We start from the raw sequence: 19965 nt of genomic DNA, 5'->3' as shown, positions 1-19965 counted from the left end.
TGTAATGTATCTGTTATATTAAAAAGCAGTATCAATGTGCTCAACATTTCTAAATGTATGCATGTTATTTTAGACCACTTATTACATTTCTATATGCTCAAACCTGTAATATAGCAGTATTATAAGCACCACTCTTGACGTTTGGGTTTGATCGAACTACTAGCTCCGTGAACTGTAGCCTATAGTTAAATTATCACAATGTATTTGAAAATAACTTGAAACTTCCCAATTTTTCAACTCTCAATTTCCAGCAAATACCATTTTAAACCTGTGGATGCATAAAAAAGGGACCATTTCTTCAGCACCCTACCTCGATACGATTCAGGGAGGCTATGCAAGGTGCCAACCATACATTTTATTTGACAGCGTTTCAGGATACGATCATATAAAAGGGTGCGAACCGAGAACACAGTGCCGTTACATTCACTTCCTGAAACATTTTCCGCTCATATAGAATTTGCGGCACGCTGAGTTGTGACGTATAGCCTGGGCTACACTCCGTACTGTGCAGACGTTTTTGTCATATGAATGTGGATGTAAATTATAAAAGTAAACCAAGAACATCGTCGCACATTCCGTTTTTAAAGACACGGTAAGAACGCACACGGTAAGATCTGCCTGCTCAGATCTTCAATTGTTAATTATGTAGGCTATGAAAACGAAAGCAAAATAATTTCAGTGTTCCTTTTTGACTAAACAATATAAATACAGAACTCCCTTGGATGTCGTCTTAACATTAAAATAATCTATTTTTATAATAATCATGATGTTTTCATCTATTGGAATCATAATTAATTATGCTGTTCTTCAGCAGTGGGGATTCCCCGAAATTGTAGTGCTGCAAAGAGCGCATAATTCCGTCGCGGCTTTTTGTCTTTCTCAATATAACGTCAATGAATACCCTCGAACTGTTAATGTAATAAATAATACAACATAAGCCATGTTTTGCTTAATTGTCCATTGTCTCATTAAGGATTTGCCGCGCACCATTACCGCGGGCTGCGAGGGGGTTACCCCAAAGACAGAATCGCTGATTCCACCAGCACTAAGCCACTAGGCTAGGGGGATTTCTGAAAGGGAGATTCTGATGAGACAATCCACGGTCCTTCATGGGTGCCGATTGAGAATCATAGGAATATTTGCTTGATTTAACATTAAACATGTTAGAAGATGGAAACTTTACCACACACTAATGCCTTTCTGAACATCCCGACAAGCAGGGCTGTAGCTAGGGTCTGAGTTTTAGTGAGGTCTGGAAGCACCCCCGCCACCATTTCAATAGATGGTAAGACAGTTGAAGCTCATTAACTGCATTTCTATACAATTTAAAAACACTCAGTTGCTATTTGGAGAACCTCAAAAATAGCAAAAATGACCCCTGCCATTATAACATTGGTTGCTGTAGCTTCATTCACCTCGATCTACAAACATATACAGTTGAAGTCGGGAAGTTCACATACACTTAGGCTGGAGTCATTAAGACTCATTTTTCAACCACTCCACAAATTTCTTGTTAACAAACTATAGTTTTGGCAAGTCGGTTAGGACATCTAATTTGTGGATGACCCAAGTAATGTTTACAGACAGATTATTTCGCTTATAATTCACTGTATCACAATTCCAGTGGGTCAGAAGTTTACCTTCACTAAATTGACTGAGCCTTTAAACAGCTTTGAAAATTCCAGAAAATAATGTCATGGCTTTAGAAGCTTCTCATCCTTGGGAGCAATTTCCAAACGCCTGAAGATACCACATTCATCTGTACAAACAATAGTACGCAAGTATAAACAACATGGGACCATGCAGCCGTCATACCACTCAAGGAAGGAGACGCGTTCTGTCTCCTAGAGATGAACCTACTGTGGTGTGAAAAGTGCAAATCAATCCCAGAACAACACGCAAAGGACCTTGTGAAGATGCTAGAGAAAACAGGTACAAAAGTATCTATATCCACAGTAAAACGAGTCCTTCATCGACATAACCTGAACGGCCGCAAGGAAGAATCCACTGCTCCAAAACCACCATAAAAAAGCCAGACTACGGTTTGCAACTGCACATGAGGACAAAGATAGTACTTTTTGGAGAAATGTCCTCTGGTCTGATGAAACAAAAATAGAACTGTTTGGAGGAAAAAGGGAGAGGCTTGAAAGCCGAAGAACACCATCCCAAACCTGAAGCAGGGGGGTGGCAGTATCATGTTGTGGGGGTGCTTTGCTGCAGGAGGGACTGGTGCACTTCACAAAATAGATGGCATCATGGGGTAGGAAAAGTATGTGGATAATTGAAGCAACATCTCAAGACATCAGTCAGAAAGTTAAAGCTTGGTCGCAAATGGGTCTTCCAAATGGACAATGACCCCAAGCATACTTCCAAAGTTGTGGCAAAATGGCTTAAGGACAACAAAGTCAAGGTTTTGGAGTGGCCATCACAAAGTCCTGACCTCAATCCTATAGAATATTTGTGGGCAGAACTGAAAAAGCGTGTGCGAGCAAGGAGGACTCAGTTACACCAGCTCTGTCAGGAGGAATGGGTCAAAATTCACCCAACTTATTGTGGGAAGCTTGTGGAATGCTACACGAAACATTTGACCCAAGTGAAACCATTTAAAAGGCAATGCTACCAAATACTAATTGAATGTATGTAAACTTCTGACCCACTGGGAATGTGATGAAATAAATAAAAGCTGAAATAAATCTCTACTATTATTCTGAAATTTCACATTCTTAAAATAAAGTGGTGATCCTAAATTACCTAAGACAGGGAATTTTTACTAAGATTAAATGTCAGGAATTGTGAAAAACTGAGTTTAAATGTATTTGGCTTGGTTGTGCATGTAAACTTCTGAATTCAACTATAGCATATTAGCTAAACAATTAGCCACTACACTTTAACTCGCATCAACTCAGCACCGAAATTCAAAACTATAATTGTATATGTACAGAGGGATCTGTTGGCATAAAAAGTATTTTATTTACAAAAAGGTCAACAAATAAGTTTACAGATTTGTTGTAGTTTTACAGACAATTTCCTGCAATTCTACATGTTTTGCCATGTTAGTATGATACAAGAGTAAATACCAGAACGAATGTGGGCCCCTTGGATGTCAGGACCCCTGGGTACATGCTTTGCGATCCGGGTCGGTAATTCAGCCATGAAAGTTTAGCTGGCTAGACTAACGACTCATTTACCAACCTAAAAAAGGTTAACAGTAATGGTCTAATTAAGTGACTGACAATGTATTTATTCGTATTCAAAAATATTACAGGAGGTCCAGACCTCGGTGTCCTCGTATGTAGCTACGGCCCTGGTTATAAGTTCATGTGAATAAACTCCTTAAAAAGATAGGTTTGCTTTAAAATGTGGGGATATTACATAAACCCCTCCCCCTATTTACTAAACACTTTCATGCACAAATGTTTGGACTATATCTCATTATGGAGAGCTTTGAATGGGATTTTCTGAATGTTAAAGTCATGCAGGTAGTCAGTCAATTGCAGGACTTCTGGAATAGGAAATGTTAATGTCAACAGAGTCTTTGTAGATGTACATTTGCATAGGTCTACAAACTGTCCAACATCTACCGCACACCTGTCAGCCTACAGATTGCCATGGCAACAAAGGAGAGTGACCCGAGTGGATCCGGAGGACTCTCCAGGCAGAATTCGGGAGTGACGGGACCGTGGGAATCGGACTTGACTGCAGTGCAGCACAGTTTGAAGTTTGTGAAGAAGCTGGAAGAGCACTATGTTTGTCCCACCTGTAAAGGAGTAGTTCTCAACCCACACCAAACCGGCTGTGGACACATCTTCTGCTACCGCTGCATCCAAGGGCTCCTGTAAGAACAGTAGTGATAACAAAACAGCCATTTACTGCATGTTATGTGTTCATTTACACAGTGAGGGGGGGGGTATGACTTTGGGTCAAATCTATTTTAATTCCAGTCAGTCTAGGAGTTGAATCAAAATTCTATTTGTGATTTGAAAATGGTCCTTTCCCCTCTGAAGATTGTATTATTGTTTAAGCAAAAAAATATGTCTCCAAGCTGACTGAAATTGAACTGGAATCAGCCCTCAATTACCAGCCCTCAATTGTGCAAGATCTGTTACAATTTAAAGGGGAAGTTGGTAGAGAACAGCACTTACAACGCCAGGGTTGTGGGTTCGATTTCCATGGGGGACCCGTACGAAAATGTACACAGTCACTACTAGAAGTTGCTCTGGATAAGAGTGTTGTCTAATTGTCAGTTAGGTGGTTTCTCACCCTGAAAGTAGTCCATGGGCCAGGAGAAATGAATCTGTTCTTTTTTTTCTTTTTTTAAACGGCCACTGCAAACTTCAGCCACCACAAGATTGGAAATGAAAGCATTTGAGCATTGTTTTTTTTAATGGCCACATGACCACAAAGTAACATCAAACCAAATATGGAGTGGATTGTAGTTGATTTCAGGTGATTCGGCCTTTAAATATATATATTTTAAATTTGTGAATTAATCAAGTTACACAATTCTGAATTTACTCTTTAATAATGTGTTAGCCCATTGCGCTAAAGGGCCATTCTTTGATACTGTAGGTAGCATATGTCATAAGTTAAAAGTCAGCAATCATTTTGAAATGTGATGCTCTCTTTTGTGCAGGGAACACTCCCCAGCCACCACCCCTGCCTGTCCTTTGGACAGAGGTTTGATCAAATCTGATGAGGTGAGATTAAGAAACCATGGTTCATTTGGGAAGAAAGCTAAATATATGAAGAAATACTTTAGGCATACTTTATTCAGAATTACTTTTCGCAGAGTACAGTTTTACTGATAACACAACTGATGTCTACTTTGTATTTTCACTGGTACATAAAAATATTTTGGGGGTTTTACTTTTCATGAAACTTTAAGACACCCAACCTACTTCATTTGTAAGACAAAACTATTTTATTGACAGAAATTAAACAATCATGAGTGTCTTGAAATGTAAAACAATACTACACAATTGTTACCGTTTCCTGCAGGTTTTCCAAGACAATTGCTGCAAAAGGGAGATCTCAAATTTAGAAGTTTACTGCACAAACTCCCCCAACTGCTCCCACAGAATGACATTATGTCGGTTGCAGGTAAATCCCACAAGACACCACAAGTACCAAATGTTACCCGTTGCTGTAGTAAATACGAGAGAAAACGCCAGCTAAAACAGGACTGTAAAATAAATCATTAACAAATGCTCAGACAGCAACATGACCAAACATTTGATGCATGATATACATTCCCTCTCTCTTTCTCAGGAGCATCTACAGGCATGTCAGTTTGAGTCATTGCAGTGTTCCAATGCAGGCTGCAGTGAGACCATGCAACGTAAGGACCTGCAGGAGCACCTCAGAATCAGCTGCTCCTACCGTATGGAGCCCTGTCACTACTGCAAGCATCCTTACACATGCTGCCAGCTCGAGGTGAATGCCAGAGGAATTGACTGTTTTAATATGTTCTTACTCTTGCAATTGTCAGGGTTTACGTTTTATGATATGAGGACTTTCGATTTGCTGTTGTCCCCGGTGGTTTATTTGGGATTTTCTAAGATGGTGGAACGGTCCTCAGGCTCAACATAGTATTTTTACTCTGTTATGAAACCCATAACTAGCCTACTGATTTTGCTGCACCTGTTATGTCTAGGTGTCTTAGGCCTAGGTAACCGGATTTAAGTGCATATACAGTACATGAGAAATCACTGTATGCACCTAAGTGTTGAATGCATGTACCCCGGACACAGCTACCTTAACTTAGGTCCAAGGCCAGCTCCGTCTTGATCTTTTGGTCAGCCAGTCCCAGCTATTATTATTTGTTCAGATAAATATGTACCAAACTACGAAAAGGCCTGCCCATTCAAAGAGGTTAACTAACACAAAGAAACAAACAAAAGGGTGGCTGGGGGGCTTCTGGCCTCCTCTCTTTCTCTGACTGACAATCACTTTAATTGGCTGCACCTGATGTGTTTCTCAAGGCTTAGCTCAGCATGTAGACCTGATTGCTGCCACCTGGGGATGGAGTGTGGAAGTGTATCCTGGAAATGTGTTGCCTAACTCTCTGCTAACACTATGCTACCCCCCATATCATAACAAGTAATATTAAGGAAGTGGATTGTCCTTCAACTGTGTTCCCCCTCTAACCCTTGGTTGTACTACATTTAGCCAAAGATTATTTTTACAGTCTGGGAATTACATACAGTAATTCTCCCAACAGGTGGCGCAAGTGACTTGAATGGATGTTTGAATCCCTCACACTTACTGCAGTCTCTTAACAGTTCACAAAACTACAAGTGCCTTTGACAACACTTGAACAAAGCTCTTTTCAGTCTATTATGATATGATAATGTAAGTCACTAAGAAGGAACATCCTTCTTAATAATCACTTATTATTTCTGTTCGGACTCCACCAGGATCATGAGAGGCATTCATGCCCAGAGGTTGAAATCAAGTGCCCCAACAAATGCTCCCAGATGATTAAAAGATGCATGGTAAATATTCAGATATGACCATAACATTTGTTTTATTTGCTGAATGTATTGGTTGAAGAGGCTCATTTATTGTTTGAAGAAGGATTTTCTATATTCCTTGACATTTTGCCACAAGCACCATACACTGATTGTACAAAACATTAGGAACACCTGCTCTTTCCATGACAGACTGACCAAGGGAATCCAGGTGAAAGCAATGATCCCTAATTGATGTCACTTGTAAAATCCACTTCAATCAGTGTAGATGAAGGGGGAGACAAGTTAAATAAGTATTTTTAAGACATGGATTGTGTATGTGTGCCATTCAGAGGGTAAATGGGCAAGACAAAAGATTTAAGTGTTTTTGAACAGGGTAGGTGCCAGGCACACCGGTTTGAGTGTCAAGAACTGCAACGCTGCTAGGTTTTTCACGCTCAACACTTTGTCTGTATCAAGAATGGTCCACCACCCAAAGGACATCCAGCCAACTTGACACAACTGTGGGAAGCATTGGAGCCAACATGGGCCAGCATCCCTGTGGAAAACATTCACCACCATGTGGAGTCCATGCCCCCGCGAATTGAGGCTGTTCTGGGGGGAAAAGGGGATGAAACTCAATATTAGAAAGTGATCCTTATGATCTGTACACTCGGTGTATAATATACAGTTCTACACACAGCTGTACAGTGTGAGTGTGGAGAACTAATTTGGTTCCTGCTTCTACATTTCATCCTTTTCTGACTTCTCCCCTCTCTTTTTCACCTTTTTATACCCTCCCCCTCACTCTCCCTCTCTGACTAACACCTCTTTGCTTTTAATGTACTCTCTCTCTATCACACAGCTTGAAGACCATGCTGACCAGTGTCCTGAGGTGCAGACGGACTGTATTTTTAAGAAATATGGCTGCTTTGTCCGGGTTGGTGGACATATTTCCCCCCTCTCTGTGCTTTGGATTCTAATTCCACGCCAAAGGAAATCTAGTTGTAGTCGGACAATCTCAATTTATCGGTTGGGCTGGAAGCTCCAAAGTCGCAATGATTGCATTCTCAATGGGTCGAATTCCTTATTTGACCCTCTTGGATGAGTAGTGGCTGACACAGATGTCGTGTGGTGATAAAACAATGGCCTTGTAACAATTCACGACAATAAGTAATGTCTATAGGGTCTCCAGAGTTTTAGAAATAACACAAATATATATGCAACATCCACTATTTTACTGAGTTACATATAAGGAAATCAATCAATTGAAATAAATAAATTAGGCCATGGGTGGTCATGGGAGGGCATAGGCCCACCCACTTGGGAGCCAGGCCCAGCCAACCAGAATGAGTTTATCCACACAAAAGGGCTTTATTACAGACAGAAATACTGTCCGGGTGGCTGGTCTCTGACGATCCCACAGGTGAAGAAGCCCGATGTGGAGGTACTGGGCTGGCATGGTTACACGTGGTCTGAGGTTGTGAGGCCAGTTGGACATACTGCCAAATTCTCTAAACAACGTTGGAGGTGGCTCACGGTAGAGAAATTAACAAAATTATCTGGCAACAGTTCTGGAGGACATTCCTGCAGTCAGCTTGTCAAATGCACGCTCCCTCAAAACTTGAGACATCTGTGACATTGTATTGTGTGACAAAACTTCACATTTTAGAGTGGCTTTTTATTGTCCCTAGCACAAAGTGCACTTGTGTAATGATCATCCTGTTTTATCAACTTCTTGATATGCCACACCTGGATGGATTATTTTAGAAAAGGAGAAATGCTCACTAACAGGAATGTAAACACATTTGTGCACAAAATTTGAGCGAAATAAGCTTTTTGTGCATATGGAACATTTCTGGTATCTTTTATTTCAGGTCATGAAACATGGGACCAACACTTTACGTTTATATTTTTATTCAGTAATGGTAATAGGTGTTTATATGAACTAGTCCTATACAATACAACCAAAAGACACATATGAATTTGTCTTGGTTCAACATCAGCCTTTACCCATCATGACAAGTTAATGTCAATACAGTATGTATAATGAGTGTTATAATTTGTATGTCATTGTTTGGCATGTCATTCCTAAACATGTCTAGACATGACAGGCAGTTGTATGGCAACAGATGATTGCCACACAACTAATTGTTATTTCTTTCTGTGTGGACAGGAGAGGAGAGCCCAAGTTCAAGTTCATGAGGAAACTGCTCTCAATGACCATATCCTCCTGGTTCTGGGGAGCAACACCAAGCTGGAGACACAGGTAGGACCAATCACTACCCAGAACCTTTCTCAAATTAGGATTCAGCCTTTATAGTGCCTAGATCAATGTACCAAAGGGCAAGTTGTACCTGGAGACTTAGACCATTCCTCTGACCCGGCAGATGGCAATCCTCCAGCAGGAGGTGCTGCTGAGGCACAAGGAGCTCCAGGAGAGGAGCCGCCAGGTCAGCGGTCTGGAGAAAGAGGTCCGACCACTGGCCCAGCAGGTCAGCCGATGTGACAACACCCTGTCTGCAGTACAGGTAAGAAGCAGTACTGTATTGTAACCAATACAACACCCAGAGGCCTGGCTGGTCTAGTGGTAATGTTGCAGCATTTCTACAGTGTAGGTATAAATTTGAATCTGGCCTACTGCCCTTTTACACAGCCACTCTCCTTTCCCCACTTGCATCTTCTCTCTGTTAAAAAAACATCTGAAAATACCTTACAAATATTTATGGAAATAATGCACTCTTTCTGCAGTACAGGTAAGAAACACTGCTGTTACTGTTAATGGAACCCAAAGCAGGAATCAGTCACACACAATGCAATTAATATAATCGTTTGGTCATACAAATCAAAACTTTAGGATTCTCATAAGAGGAGAGACTACCTGTATTATTGTGTATGAGGGCATGCAACAGAAAACGTTTTAATACATTTTGTTTGGTGCCTAATGATTATGAAACACTACCCATGTAATTAGCAGTACTGAAAATAAAGTGTTACCGTTTTCTGGTCGTCCATGTACAGAGGTCTCTGGAGGAGCAGCGGGATCACATCTCCAGCGTCCAGCTCCAGCTCGAGGAGCTGTCCAGTGTGTTTGGCCCTGGTGTGGCCCGGGAGGAACTGGGCCAAATCAGAGCGTCCCTGGACGCCCTCAGACAGCAGGTGTCCGTCACGGAGGGGCTCAAAGACCACCTGGGTGAGTGGAGGGGGTCCTTAATGGTCTGGGTGAACTAAAGGTGGATTAGAGATCATTATTATGGTTTCCACCGACAGTAAGCCCATGAATGGTGAAAAGTGGGTCTTGTGAAATGTAACTGGCACTGGGTTGTTTGAATTATGGTAAAACTGCCTCTGTCTTTGGCAGCATATTCCACAGAATTCAAGTAACTCAGTGGTTACCAATCCCGGGTTACTAGAAGACGCAAGACTTTTAGGGCAATGATCTTATGTCTTTAAGGCTTTTAAGCGATTATGAGCAAATAATTAACATTGTACTGACATTTATTAAAATCACTTGTGGATTAATTAAAGTATAAAAAATTCCCCCAGGGGAGTTGAAGGAGACCTACATGCGCCACTCGCGCCTCCTCAGCATTCATACGGCGCAGCTGGAGTGCAACGAGGAGCACTTCAGAGAGCTCGAGTCCACCTCGTACGACGGCAAGCTCATCTGGAAGCTCCGCGACTACCGCAAGAGAAAGGAGGCCGGGTCTCAAGGCCAGGGACCGTGCCTGAGCAGCGCGCCCTTCCACACGGGCCGCAGTGGCTACAAAATGGCCGCCAGGGCCTACCTGAACGGCGACGGGGCCGGCCGGGACACCCACCTGTCTCTCTACGTGGTCCTCATGAGGGGCGACTTCGACCCCCTCCTGCCCTGGCCCTTCAGACAGCCTGTGTCATTGTCAGTACTGGACCAGAGCGGCACCAACAACCACCTGACTATGAGTTTCAAACCCGACCCAGAAAACACTAGCTTCCACCGGCCTGGCTCAGCCGCTGCAACCACCAACGTGGCCTCTGGTTTCCAGTGCTTTGCCTCGCATGCCCAGCTGGAGACACCCAAGAACGCCATATACGTGAGAGACGATACGCTCTTTGTTAAGGTCAAAGTAGACACGAGCGGTTTGGAGGACTTGTAGAGGGGCCTTAATTAAAGAACTGGTTTGAGATCATTTCAAAAACAGTTAGCTAATGCTTCAAAGCTCAGTGCAGGCCAATGCCTCAGCTGTACTCCAAATTTAGCAAACAGAAAGTGTCAGCAAATCCATGCATTTTCCCCAGATACTGAAACGATAAAGCAATACAGATATTGCAGTGAAGTATTTACATTTTTTTATTGCTTTAGCCTTGTCTGCAGACTGCTTGTATATGTTCACTGAGGATTCAAGTGTTAATGCTCCCCACAGATATTGTATTTTGTGGTAAAGTCCTACAATCAGAGAGCATGCAATCTATTAATTGTCAATTGATGACATCTCAGGGATTAATGGACAGCTGTTAAAAAGTAGTTGATGTAATTGTAATAACTTTACTGAATAAGCCAATGTACGTTGAAGGTTTATATACATTATTTAGAAATGTAAACATTATAAAAGTAAGAATGCTTATTCATGAAAGTTATTATGGTGTTATCATTGATGGTGTGAATTGTTACATGTGTTTTTCCTTACATTTTGTGGTACATGCATAACAATCATCCATGCGTTTTGTTTAGAAATTATTATGTTTTTGCATTGTTTAAAGTAGTTAGGGAAACCAAATGTGCTTGTTCAAGTAGTGATGAGTAGAGTTTAAGTGACATATTATTTTTAATGCTATAAAGTAAACAAAAGTAATGTCTATATGGTCTATATTAAAGAAAATTATTAGCTAATCACACCCTTTTTAGTATTTTTTTTTACAATTTGAGGATCGGGTGTCTAAATAAAGAGTGTAGTTTGTTTTTTCTTAAATGTCATGTCCAGATGCCAATTCAACAACTGTGCTAGAAAAATGACATATTTACCTGACCTGTATACACTTAACTAATAGTATGACATTTATGTCCTATTACATGTCTGTGTGAATTGAGAGGAGCCTAAAAACCTACAGCTGGCATTCCATAGATAAATGTGGTGGGTGTAACTAAGAGAGAGAGCCTGGAGGAATAAAACAAAACCCTTATTGTATCTAGTCCTTCTTGCATCTGGGAAACAACACCAGAGGCAGATGACCACAGGATAAACCCAAAGTGGCTTATGGTGCCCCCAAACTGCATGGGAGGGGTGGATCCAGCCATGACTTAGTATCAGTTACATAAAAACTCTGCATTGTCTGTAAAGGTTAGGCTATTCGGCCCAACAGTCGAGAGTGTTGGTTGACTAGTCTCATTATTGCAACAATTAATGAATAGAAATTACAGTCTCTCTCAGTATGAATTTTCCACGACACAGCCCATTCATGGTAAACACTGTGCATGTTGGCTCAAACGTAAACTAACCTTAAAAGTTAAATGCAATGTGCTGCTCTATACCGTGTCTTCTATTGAATACCGGCCTATATTTCCGGGATGAGTACAACAAAATGGCACTTAAGCGCAACAAGAAAAATATATGTAACACTGTAACCATTGTTTAGTGGACTACACGAATTCCAACAGTAGTATTGCAGCACAAGACAAATTAACTAATTCTGGAAACCTAGTAGTTACCAATTATTAGCCATAAGTTAATTGTTTGAGTTGTTTAATTTTGCTCTCTTTCAGAGATTCAGCAAGCTACAGTTGGGCAAAAAAGTATTTAGTCAGCCACCAATTGTGCAAGTTCTCCCACTTAAAAAGATGAGAGAGGCGTGTAATTTTCATCATAGGTACACTTCAACTATGACAGACAAAATGAGAAGAAAAAAAATCCAGAAAATTACATTGTAGGATTTTTAATGAATTTATTTGCAAATTATGGTGGAAAATAAGTATTTGGTCACCTACAAACAAGCAAGATTTCTGGCTCTCACAGACCTGTAACTTCTTCTTTAAGAGGCCCTCTGTCCTCCACTCGTTACCTGTATTAATGGCACCTGTTTGAACTTATCAGTATAAAAGACACCTGTCCACAACCTCAAACAGTCACACTCCAAACTCCACTATGGCCAAGACCAAAGAGCTGTCAAAGGACACCAGAAAAAAATTGTAGACCTGCACCAGGCTGGGAAGACTGAATCAGCAATAGGTAAGCAGCTTGGTTTGAAGAAATAAACTGTGGGAGCAATTATTAGGAAATGGAAGACAAACAATACCACTGATAATCTCCCTCAATCTGGGGCTCCACGGAAGATCTCACTCCGTGGTGTCAAAATGATCACAAGAACGGTGAGCAAAAATCCCAGAACCACACCTAGACCTAGTGAATGACCTGTAGAGAGCTGAGACCAAAGTAACAAAGCCTACCATCAGTAACACACTACGCCGCCAGGGACACAAATCCTGCAGTGCCAGACATGTCCCCCTGCTTAAGCCAGTACATGTCCAGGCCCGTCTGAAGTTTGCTAGAGAGCATTTGGATGATCCAGAAGAAGAATGGGAGAATGTCATATGGTCAGATGAAACCAAAATATAACTTTTTGGTAAAAACTCAACTTGTCGTGTTTGGAAGACAAAGAATGCTGAGTTGCATCCAAAGAACACCATACCTACTGTGAAGCATGGGGGTGGACACATCATGCTTTGCGGCTGTTTTTCTGCAAAGGGACCAGGACGACTGATCCATGTAAAGGAAAGAATGAATGGGGCCATGTATCGTGAGATTTTGAGTGAAAACCTCCTTCCGTCAGCAAGGGCATTGAAGATGAAACGTGGCTGGGTCTTTCAGCATGACAATGATCCCAAACACACCGCCCGGACAACAAAGGAGTGGCTTCATAAGAAGCATTTCAAGGTCCTGGAGTGGCCTAGCCAGTCTCCAGATCTCAACCCCATAGAAAATCTTTGGAGGGATTTGAAGGTCCGTGTTGCCCAGCAACAGCCCCGAAACATCACTGCTCTAGAGGAGATCTGCATGGAGGAATGGGCCAAAATACCTTTAACAGTGTGTGAAAACCTTGTGAAGACTTACAGAAAATGTTTGACCTCTGTCATTGCCAACAAAGGGTATATAACAAAGTATTGAGATAAACTTTTGTAGGTGACCAAATACTTAATTTCCACCATAATTTGCTAATACATTCATTAAAAATCCTACGTGATTTTCTGGATTTTTTTTTCTCATTTTGTCTGTCATAGTTGAAGTGTACCTATGATGAACATTACAGGCCTCTCTCATCTTTATAAGTGGGAGAACATGCACAATTGGTGGCTGACTAAATACTTTTTTGCCCCACTGTATCTTTAGAATCTCTTGAGATATGTCTCTCATATCTTCACACTGAGAACTAAGCATACAACAGACAGTTACTGTATATTGAGGGAAGGCATAATCATTTGGTCTCACAGAAAGCTAAAGTGAATATGCATTTGATTTTTGCATTAAAACTGTTCTCATTCAATACGGCTATTTATCAATGAATGCATAATGTTTGGCTCCATATTTTGTAGGCGGAGGCTGCAGATCCGAAGGTAACCGCCCTGTTCCGCCCTGTCAGTCTAGTACGCTGCTCCATTATGGAATCCCGGCCTTAAAAATAATGGAAGAGTAACAACACACACGAATGGACCACAACAACCATATTTATGAACTAATGGTGCTAGTTTATTCAAAAAGCGGACACATTTCAACCATAGTCTTGTCAAAATGACAGCCTTGTCATTTTGTCTGACTCTACAGAAACACATGGTTCTACTTTACAGAAATACGAAAGCAAATATATACAATGCATGTATGTAAATGCCTTAAATCTCAAAGAAAGTCCAGCACATCAGATTGGAACATTTGGAGAGAAAAAAATGATGACAGACAGATCTAGTAACTTTGGGCAGGTGCTGGAAGTCAAAGTAAATGTTAAACAAAAAGTAAAGTAGACGTGGCACACAGATCTTGTGGTTTAAGGAAACAAATGTTCACATTTCAACATATACCTATGGTAGATAAATTACAAGATGATGTTATAATACTGTTTATGAATCGAATAGCTACAGTGCCTTGCGAAAGTATTCGGCCCCCTTGAATTTGCGACATTTTGCCACATTTCAGGCTTCAAACATAAAGATTTAAAACTGTATTTTTTTGTGAAGAATCAACAACAAGTGGGACACAATCATGAAGTGGAACGACATTTATTGGATATTTCAAACTTTTTTAACAAATCAAAAACTGAAAAATTGGGCGTGCAAAATTATTCAGCCCCCTTAAGTTAATACTTTGTAGCGCCACATTTTGCTGCGATTACAGCTGTAAGTCGCTTGGGGTATGTCTCTATCAGTTTTGCACATCGAGAGACTGACATTTTTTCCCATTCCTCCTTGCAAAACAGCTCGAGCTCAGTGAGGTTGGATGGAGAGAATTTGTGAACAGCAGTTTTCAGTTCTTTCCACAGATTCTCGATTGGATTCAGGTCTGGACTTTGACTTGGCCATTCTAACACCTGGATATGTTTATTTTTGAACCATTCCATTGTAGATTTTGCTTTATGTTTTGGATCATTGTCTTGTTGGAAGAAAAATCTCCGTCCCAGTCTCAGGTCTTTTGCAGACTCCATCATTCTTCCAGAATGGTCCTGTATTTGGCTCCATCCATCTTCCCATCAATTTTAACCATCTTCCCTGTCCCTGCTGAAGAAAAGCAGGCCCAAACCATGATGCTGCCACCACATCTCTCGATGTGCAAAACTGATAGAGACATACCCCAAGCAACTTACAGCTGTAATCGCAGCAAAAGGTGGCGCTACAAAGTATTAACTTAAGGGGGCTGAATAATTTTGCACGCCAAATTTTTCAGTTTTTGATTTGTTAAAAAAGTTTGAAATATCCAATAAATGTTGTTCCACTTCATGATTGTGTCCCACTTGTTGTTGATTCTTCACAAAAAAATACAGTTTTATATCTTTATGTTTGAAGCCTGAAATGTGGCAAAATGTCGCAAATTCAAGGGGGCCGAATACTTTCGCAAGGCACTGTATATATCACTAATACACTGCTCAAAAAAATAAAGGGAACACTAAAATAACACATCCTAGATCTGAATGAATGAAATATTCTTATTAAATTCTTTTTTCTTTGCATAGTTGAATGTGCTGACAACAAAATCACACAAAAACTATCAATGGAAATCAAATTTATCAAACCATGGAGGTCTGGATTTGGAGTCACACTCAAAATTACAGTAGAAAACCACACATTAGGCTGATCCAACTTTGATGTAATGTCCTTAAAACAAGTCAAAATGAGGCTCAGTATTGTGTGTGTGTCCTCCATGTGCCTGTATGACCTCCCTACAACGCCTGGGCATGCTCCTGATGAGGTGGCGGATGGTCACCTGAGGGATCTCCTCCCAGACCTGGACTAAAGCATCCGCCAACTCCTGGACAGTCTGTGGTGCAACTGTTGGTGGATGGAGCGAGACAAGATGTCCCAGATGTGCTCAATTGGATTCAGGTCTGGGGAATGGGCAGGCCAGTCCATAGCATGACACTCCAGCCACATGAGGTCTAGCATTGTCTTGCATTAGGAGGAACCCAGGGCCAACCGCACCAGCATATGGTCTCACAAGGGGTCTGAGGATCTCATCTCGGTACCTAATGGCAGTCAGGCTACCTCTGGCGAGCACATGGAGGGCTGTGCGGCCCCCCAAAGAAATGCCACTCCACACCATGACTGATCCACCGCCAAACCGGTCATGCTGGAGGATGTTGCAGGCAGCAGAACGTTCTCCACGGCGTCTCCAGACTCAGTCATGTCTGTCACATGTGCTCAGTGTGAACCTGCTTTCATCTGTGAAGAGCACAGGGCGCCAGTGGCGAATTTGCCAATCTTGGTGCCCTCATACCACCCTCATGGAGTCTGTTTCTGACTGTTTGAGCGGACACATTTGTGGCCATTTTGCAGGGCTCTGGCAGTGCTCCTCCTGCTCCTCCTTGCACAAAGGCAGAGGTAGCGGTCCTGCTGCTGGGTTGTTGCCCTCCTACGGCCTCCTCCACGTCTCCTGATGTACTGGCCTGTCTCCTGGTAGCGCCTCCATGCTCTGGACACTACGCTGACAGACACAGCAAACCTTCTTGCCACAGCTCGCATTGATGTGCCATCCTGGATGAACTGCACTACCTGAGCCACATGTGTGGGTTGTAGACTCTGTCTCATGCTACCCCTAGAGTGAACGCACCACGAGCATTCAACAGTGACCAAAACATCAGCCAGGAAGCATAGGAACTGAGAAGTGGTCTGTGGTCACCACCTGCAGAACCACTCCTTTATTGGGGGTGTCTTGCTAATTGCCTATAATTTGTCTATTCCATTTGCACAACAGCATGTGAAATGTATTGTCAATCAGTGTTGCTTCCTAAGTGGACAGTTTGATTTCACAGAAGTGTGATTGACTTGGAGCTACATTGTGTTGTTTAAGTGTTCCCTTTATTTTTTTGAGCAGTGTATATAAGTCCTCCAATGTTTTGTTATCTTGGATGATCCGTCCTTGCATTCATAGCTTTGTCTATGAATTCGAGAGTGGTTACATTTCTCCAGGCTGATTGCTTTGTTACGTGGATTTCCCCTTTAATTGGATAGTTTAACCTCATTATTGGTTTCCTTATCTTCAGACAAGGTAATACAGCAATCCTGCTTTGTTTTAGTGTCCCTGCCCACGGTCTCTAAATGCTAACTTTTTTAGCATGTGTGACCCAACAACAATCCCGTATATCAGCATTCTTCCTGTTCCAAATCGTATAGTTTAACTTAATTGAGCTACATAAGCAATTATAAATAATCAGACACTTTAGGATGATTTGGACATGAAACGTGAACAATTATTAAACTACAACAATATTTGAAATGTAATAGGGCAGACATCTTACACAGAACAATAATAGTCTGTGATGGTTTACAGGAAAGACGTATAAAGCCTTTTGGAATCTACGATTTAATACATAAATACGCATTCCTTACTCTATTGGAACAAATGATTTTACCGTCAGTCACAACCACGTCAGATCCCAATATCACAGTTTAACTTCCAAACAGTCTTTATGAGTGTAAATGTGTGTATTGTTGTCACAGAAAGCTAAAGTTGATATAGATTTTATTTTTGCATTAAAAACAACTGTTCTCATTATTCAATAAAAGCTGTTTATAAATAAATGTATAATGTTTGGCTGCATATTTTGTTGGCTGAGGCTGCATGTTCTGGCCGTGTTTCTTTACCTCTACTTTTAAGCACCAATTTTTGTGGTCCCCCTCCCTTCACATTTCTCAAAGGGAGGGTGACCTGTGAAATGCCAATGCAGCTTCTGCATGCCAACCATTTGATCTTAATCAGTTTCATGGGAATACGCATTAGATCTTCTTGAATTGTGTACAGTGTTGTTTCGAAGTACAGTGTTTCATTTGAATTATGTATAGGGAGCGAATTTTAGAGCAGATGGTGTTAAACTGTAGCACACCTGTGTTTTGTTTCAATCAAAACACATTTTGCCTAGTGGCACGCTGTTGGGTTTTGGCCACGAGAGAAAAATGTTACCATTCTCACAATCATCCTAAATCTCATAAGAAATGATGTTGTTTTTTGTCTTACAGTAACATATGCTATTATGTTCGGGTCTGATATATAGAAAAATATCATTACGTGATTCCGTCTGGATTTAACAAGCAGAATTCTCAATTCATCAAAGAAATTTGCCAAAGTAGCCAGTTCTCTGGGCTATTAATTAATTAAACAAGTAAAGCAGAGAGACTGCGTAAAATTAGAGAATCCCACACATGCGCAGAAGCTTTGGATTTAGTTGTAGGGAAAATGGTTCTAGAGAATTTGGATCTGCAGCCACTCTGTATTTTGAAACTTCTCTTAATGGTCTATCAAAAGCACAATCCCTGATTCCATTACATTTTTTTGTCAGCTATATGGCAGCCCTGCTTTTTGGTGGCTGGACATGGCTGGAAAAATGTAATCAGTGGGTATCATCACTCATTGAAATTACCATCAGCTGTACATATTGCAGATTGCACCTTTAAAAAGTTATTTACACTTTCTTTAGAAATATATCAAATGCACCAGATTTCATGTCAAGTTTTTGTCACTCATTGTCATGCCAAATATGGCACAGATCTGTGACGAGGCTAGCTGTCAGTAACTTTGACTAAACATTGAGCCCTGGGGGAACCTCCTCCAAATCAGGATTCTTCCAGTTAGCACCATTCACTCTCCATTCACTGCTATGGTGTGCCTGTCCAAAGTCAACTCTACTGTTTGTGTAAACACCCATCCACCAACCACCACATCCTAGCAGTGCTAATTTACATTGAGTTATAAAAAGACTGACATTGTTAGGGCCATGCAACATGACACCGGCGACCGTCGCACCACTTTGTAAAGATGAGCGTGTCAGGTGGGACTTGGACAGTCAAAACTGGGGATGACGAGACTACGCGGCTATTCTTAGCTCTTTTGTTCAGTGTTGAGAGTAGAGTTGGGACCGTACTATCACCTCCACTACCACCCTATACCCAGGCCACGAAGTCCAGACTGCCAGCCACCAAAGTCGTTCTCATTTGACGAGATGTGGAAGATCAAACGTAAGTGACGCCACCATTTTGTGGCATGCGTGCATCCTCTTTCACATTGTCAAAACGAAAATAACAAAATGACTGCAAATGGCAAGTTGTTTTTCCCTACACGCATAGGCTACAGTTCTGCATGGCTGAGAGGCACTTTCAGCCAGGCAACTAATAGAACTTGGTAGAGCTCACACCTTCAATTCCTTTGCGTTATGATTTTGATTGGAGATTAAGAATATAAAATGCCACTGTACTGTATTCCTGATGTAAAACTTCTCTTACAGCCCCCATCACGTACTCGTTGGAAGCAAAGTACAGGCCCCATCTCGAGGTAATACTTTTGGGAACTGTTTTCATCCAATCTAATTCACTGTCTAGCAAGGCTTGATGTTCTATATTCCTACTGTGCAGGGTAACTAAGGGCTAAGCTATGTGGACGAAAGCCATCGCAGCCTTGCAATTCCGAGTGTGTTTTCAAACATCTGGTCAGACAACAAGGCAGAGTCAAGACCAGCGTCATGTTCATTAGGCATCGAATGGAAGACGATGTACTGAAACAAGGAGGGATTACCTGGCCCCCAAAAAACGCTCATTAGGTTTCCATTGCAAAATTGTGTTAAAACATTTTCTGTTGTGTGCCCTCTTGAAACCTACCAAGGGTCCAGTTAAACAATGAACTCAATTAGAATTGAATTCATGAACTGAAAATCCACCAGGAAAATCCCAAGATACTGTATGTTGTCATTGTAAAAATTTAAATAGAGGACTTTATATCTTTGCCATTATAGCGCATCTGTGACAGCATGGGCAGCACCCGAGGCAACAATTCATAGGAATCCCACCCAGTCG

At 41.4% G+C, this 19965-nt stretch overlaps 2 protein-coding genes across 2 annotated transcripts in view; both read left to right on the top strand.

Moving 5' to 3' along the window:
- The first annotated feature begins 487 nt into the window (after positions 1–487).
- On the top strand, positions 488–11324 carry LOC139423880 (Tnf receptor-associated factor 5). Its single transcript, XM_071175519.1, has 11 exons — positions 488–592; positions 3596–3835; positions 4634–4697; positions 4999–5100; positions 5269–5433; positions 6417–6494; positions 7315–7389; positions 8626–8718; positions 8840–8980; positions 9471–9642; positions 9996–11324. Exons 1-11 carry the CDS (start codon positions 525–527, stop codon positions 10583–10585), a joined length of 1788 nt encoding a protein of 595 aa, XP_071031620.1. The 5' UTR covers positions 488–524; the 3' UTR covers positions 10586–11324.
- A 7627-nt stretch (positions 11325–18951) lies between these two features.
- Positions 18952–19965, top strand: part of LOC139364527 (creatine kinase M-type) — a 23398-nt gene continuing 22384 nt past the window's right edge. The window contains exons 1-2 of the mRNA XM_071101324.1: positions 18952–19134; positions 19401–19447. Of these exons, the coding sequence (XP_070957425.1) occupies positions 19119–19134; positions 19401–19447 (63 nt within the window). The 5' untranslated portion in view covers positions 18952–19118. The remainder of the gene's footprint in view (positions 19135–19400; positions 19448–19965) is intronic.

Source organism: Oncorhynchus clarkii, chromosome 13, assembly GCF_045791955.1.
Source record: "Oncorhynchus clarkii lewisi isolate Uvic-CL-2024 chromosome 13, UVic_Ocla_1.0, whole genome shotgun sequence".
Taxonomy (NCBI): Eukaryota; Metazoa; Chordata; class Actinopteri; order Salmoniformes; family Salmonidae; genus Oncorhynchus; species Oncorhynchus clarkii.
This window is presented reverse-complemented; position numbering and strand designations above follow the sequence as displayed.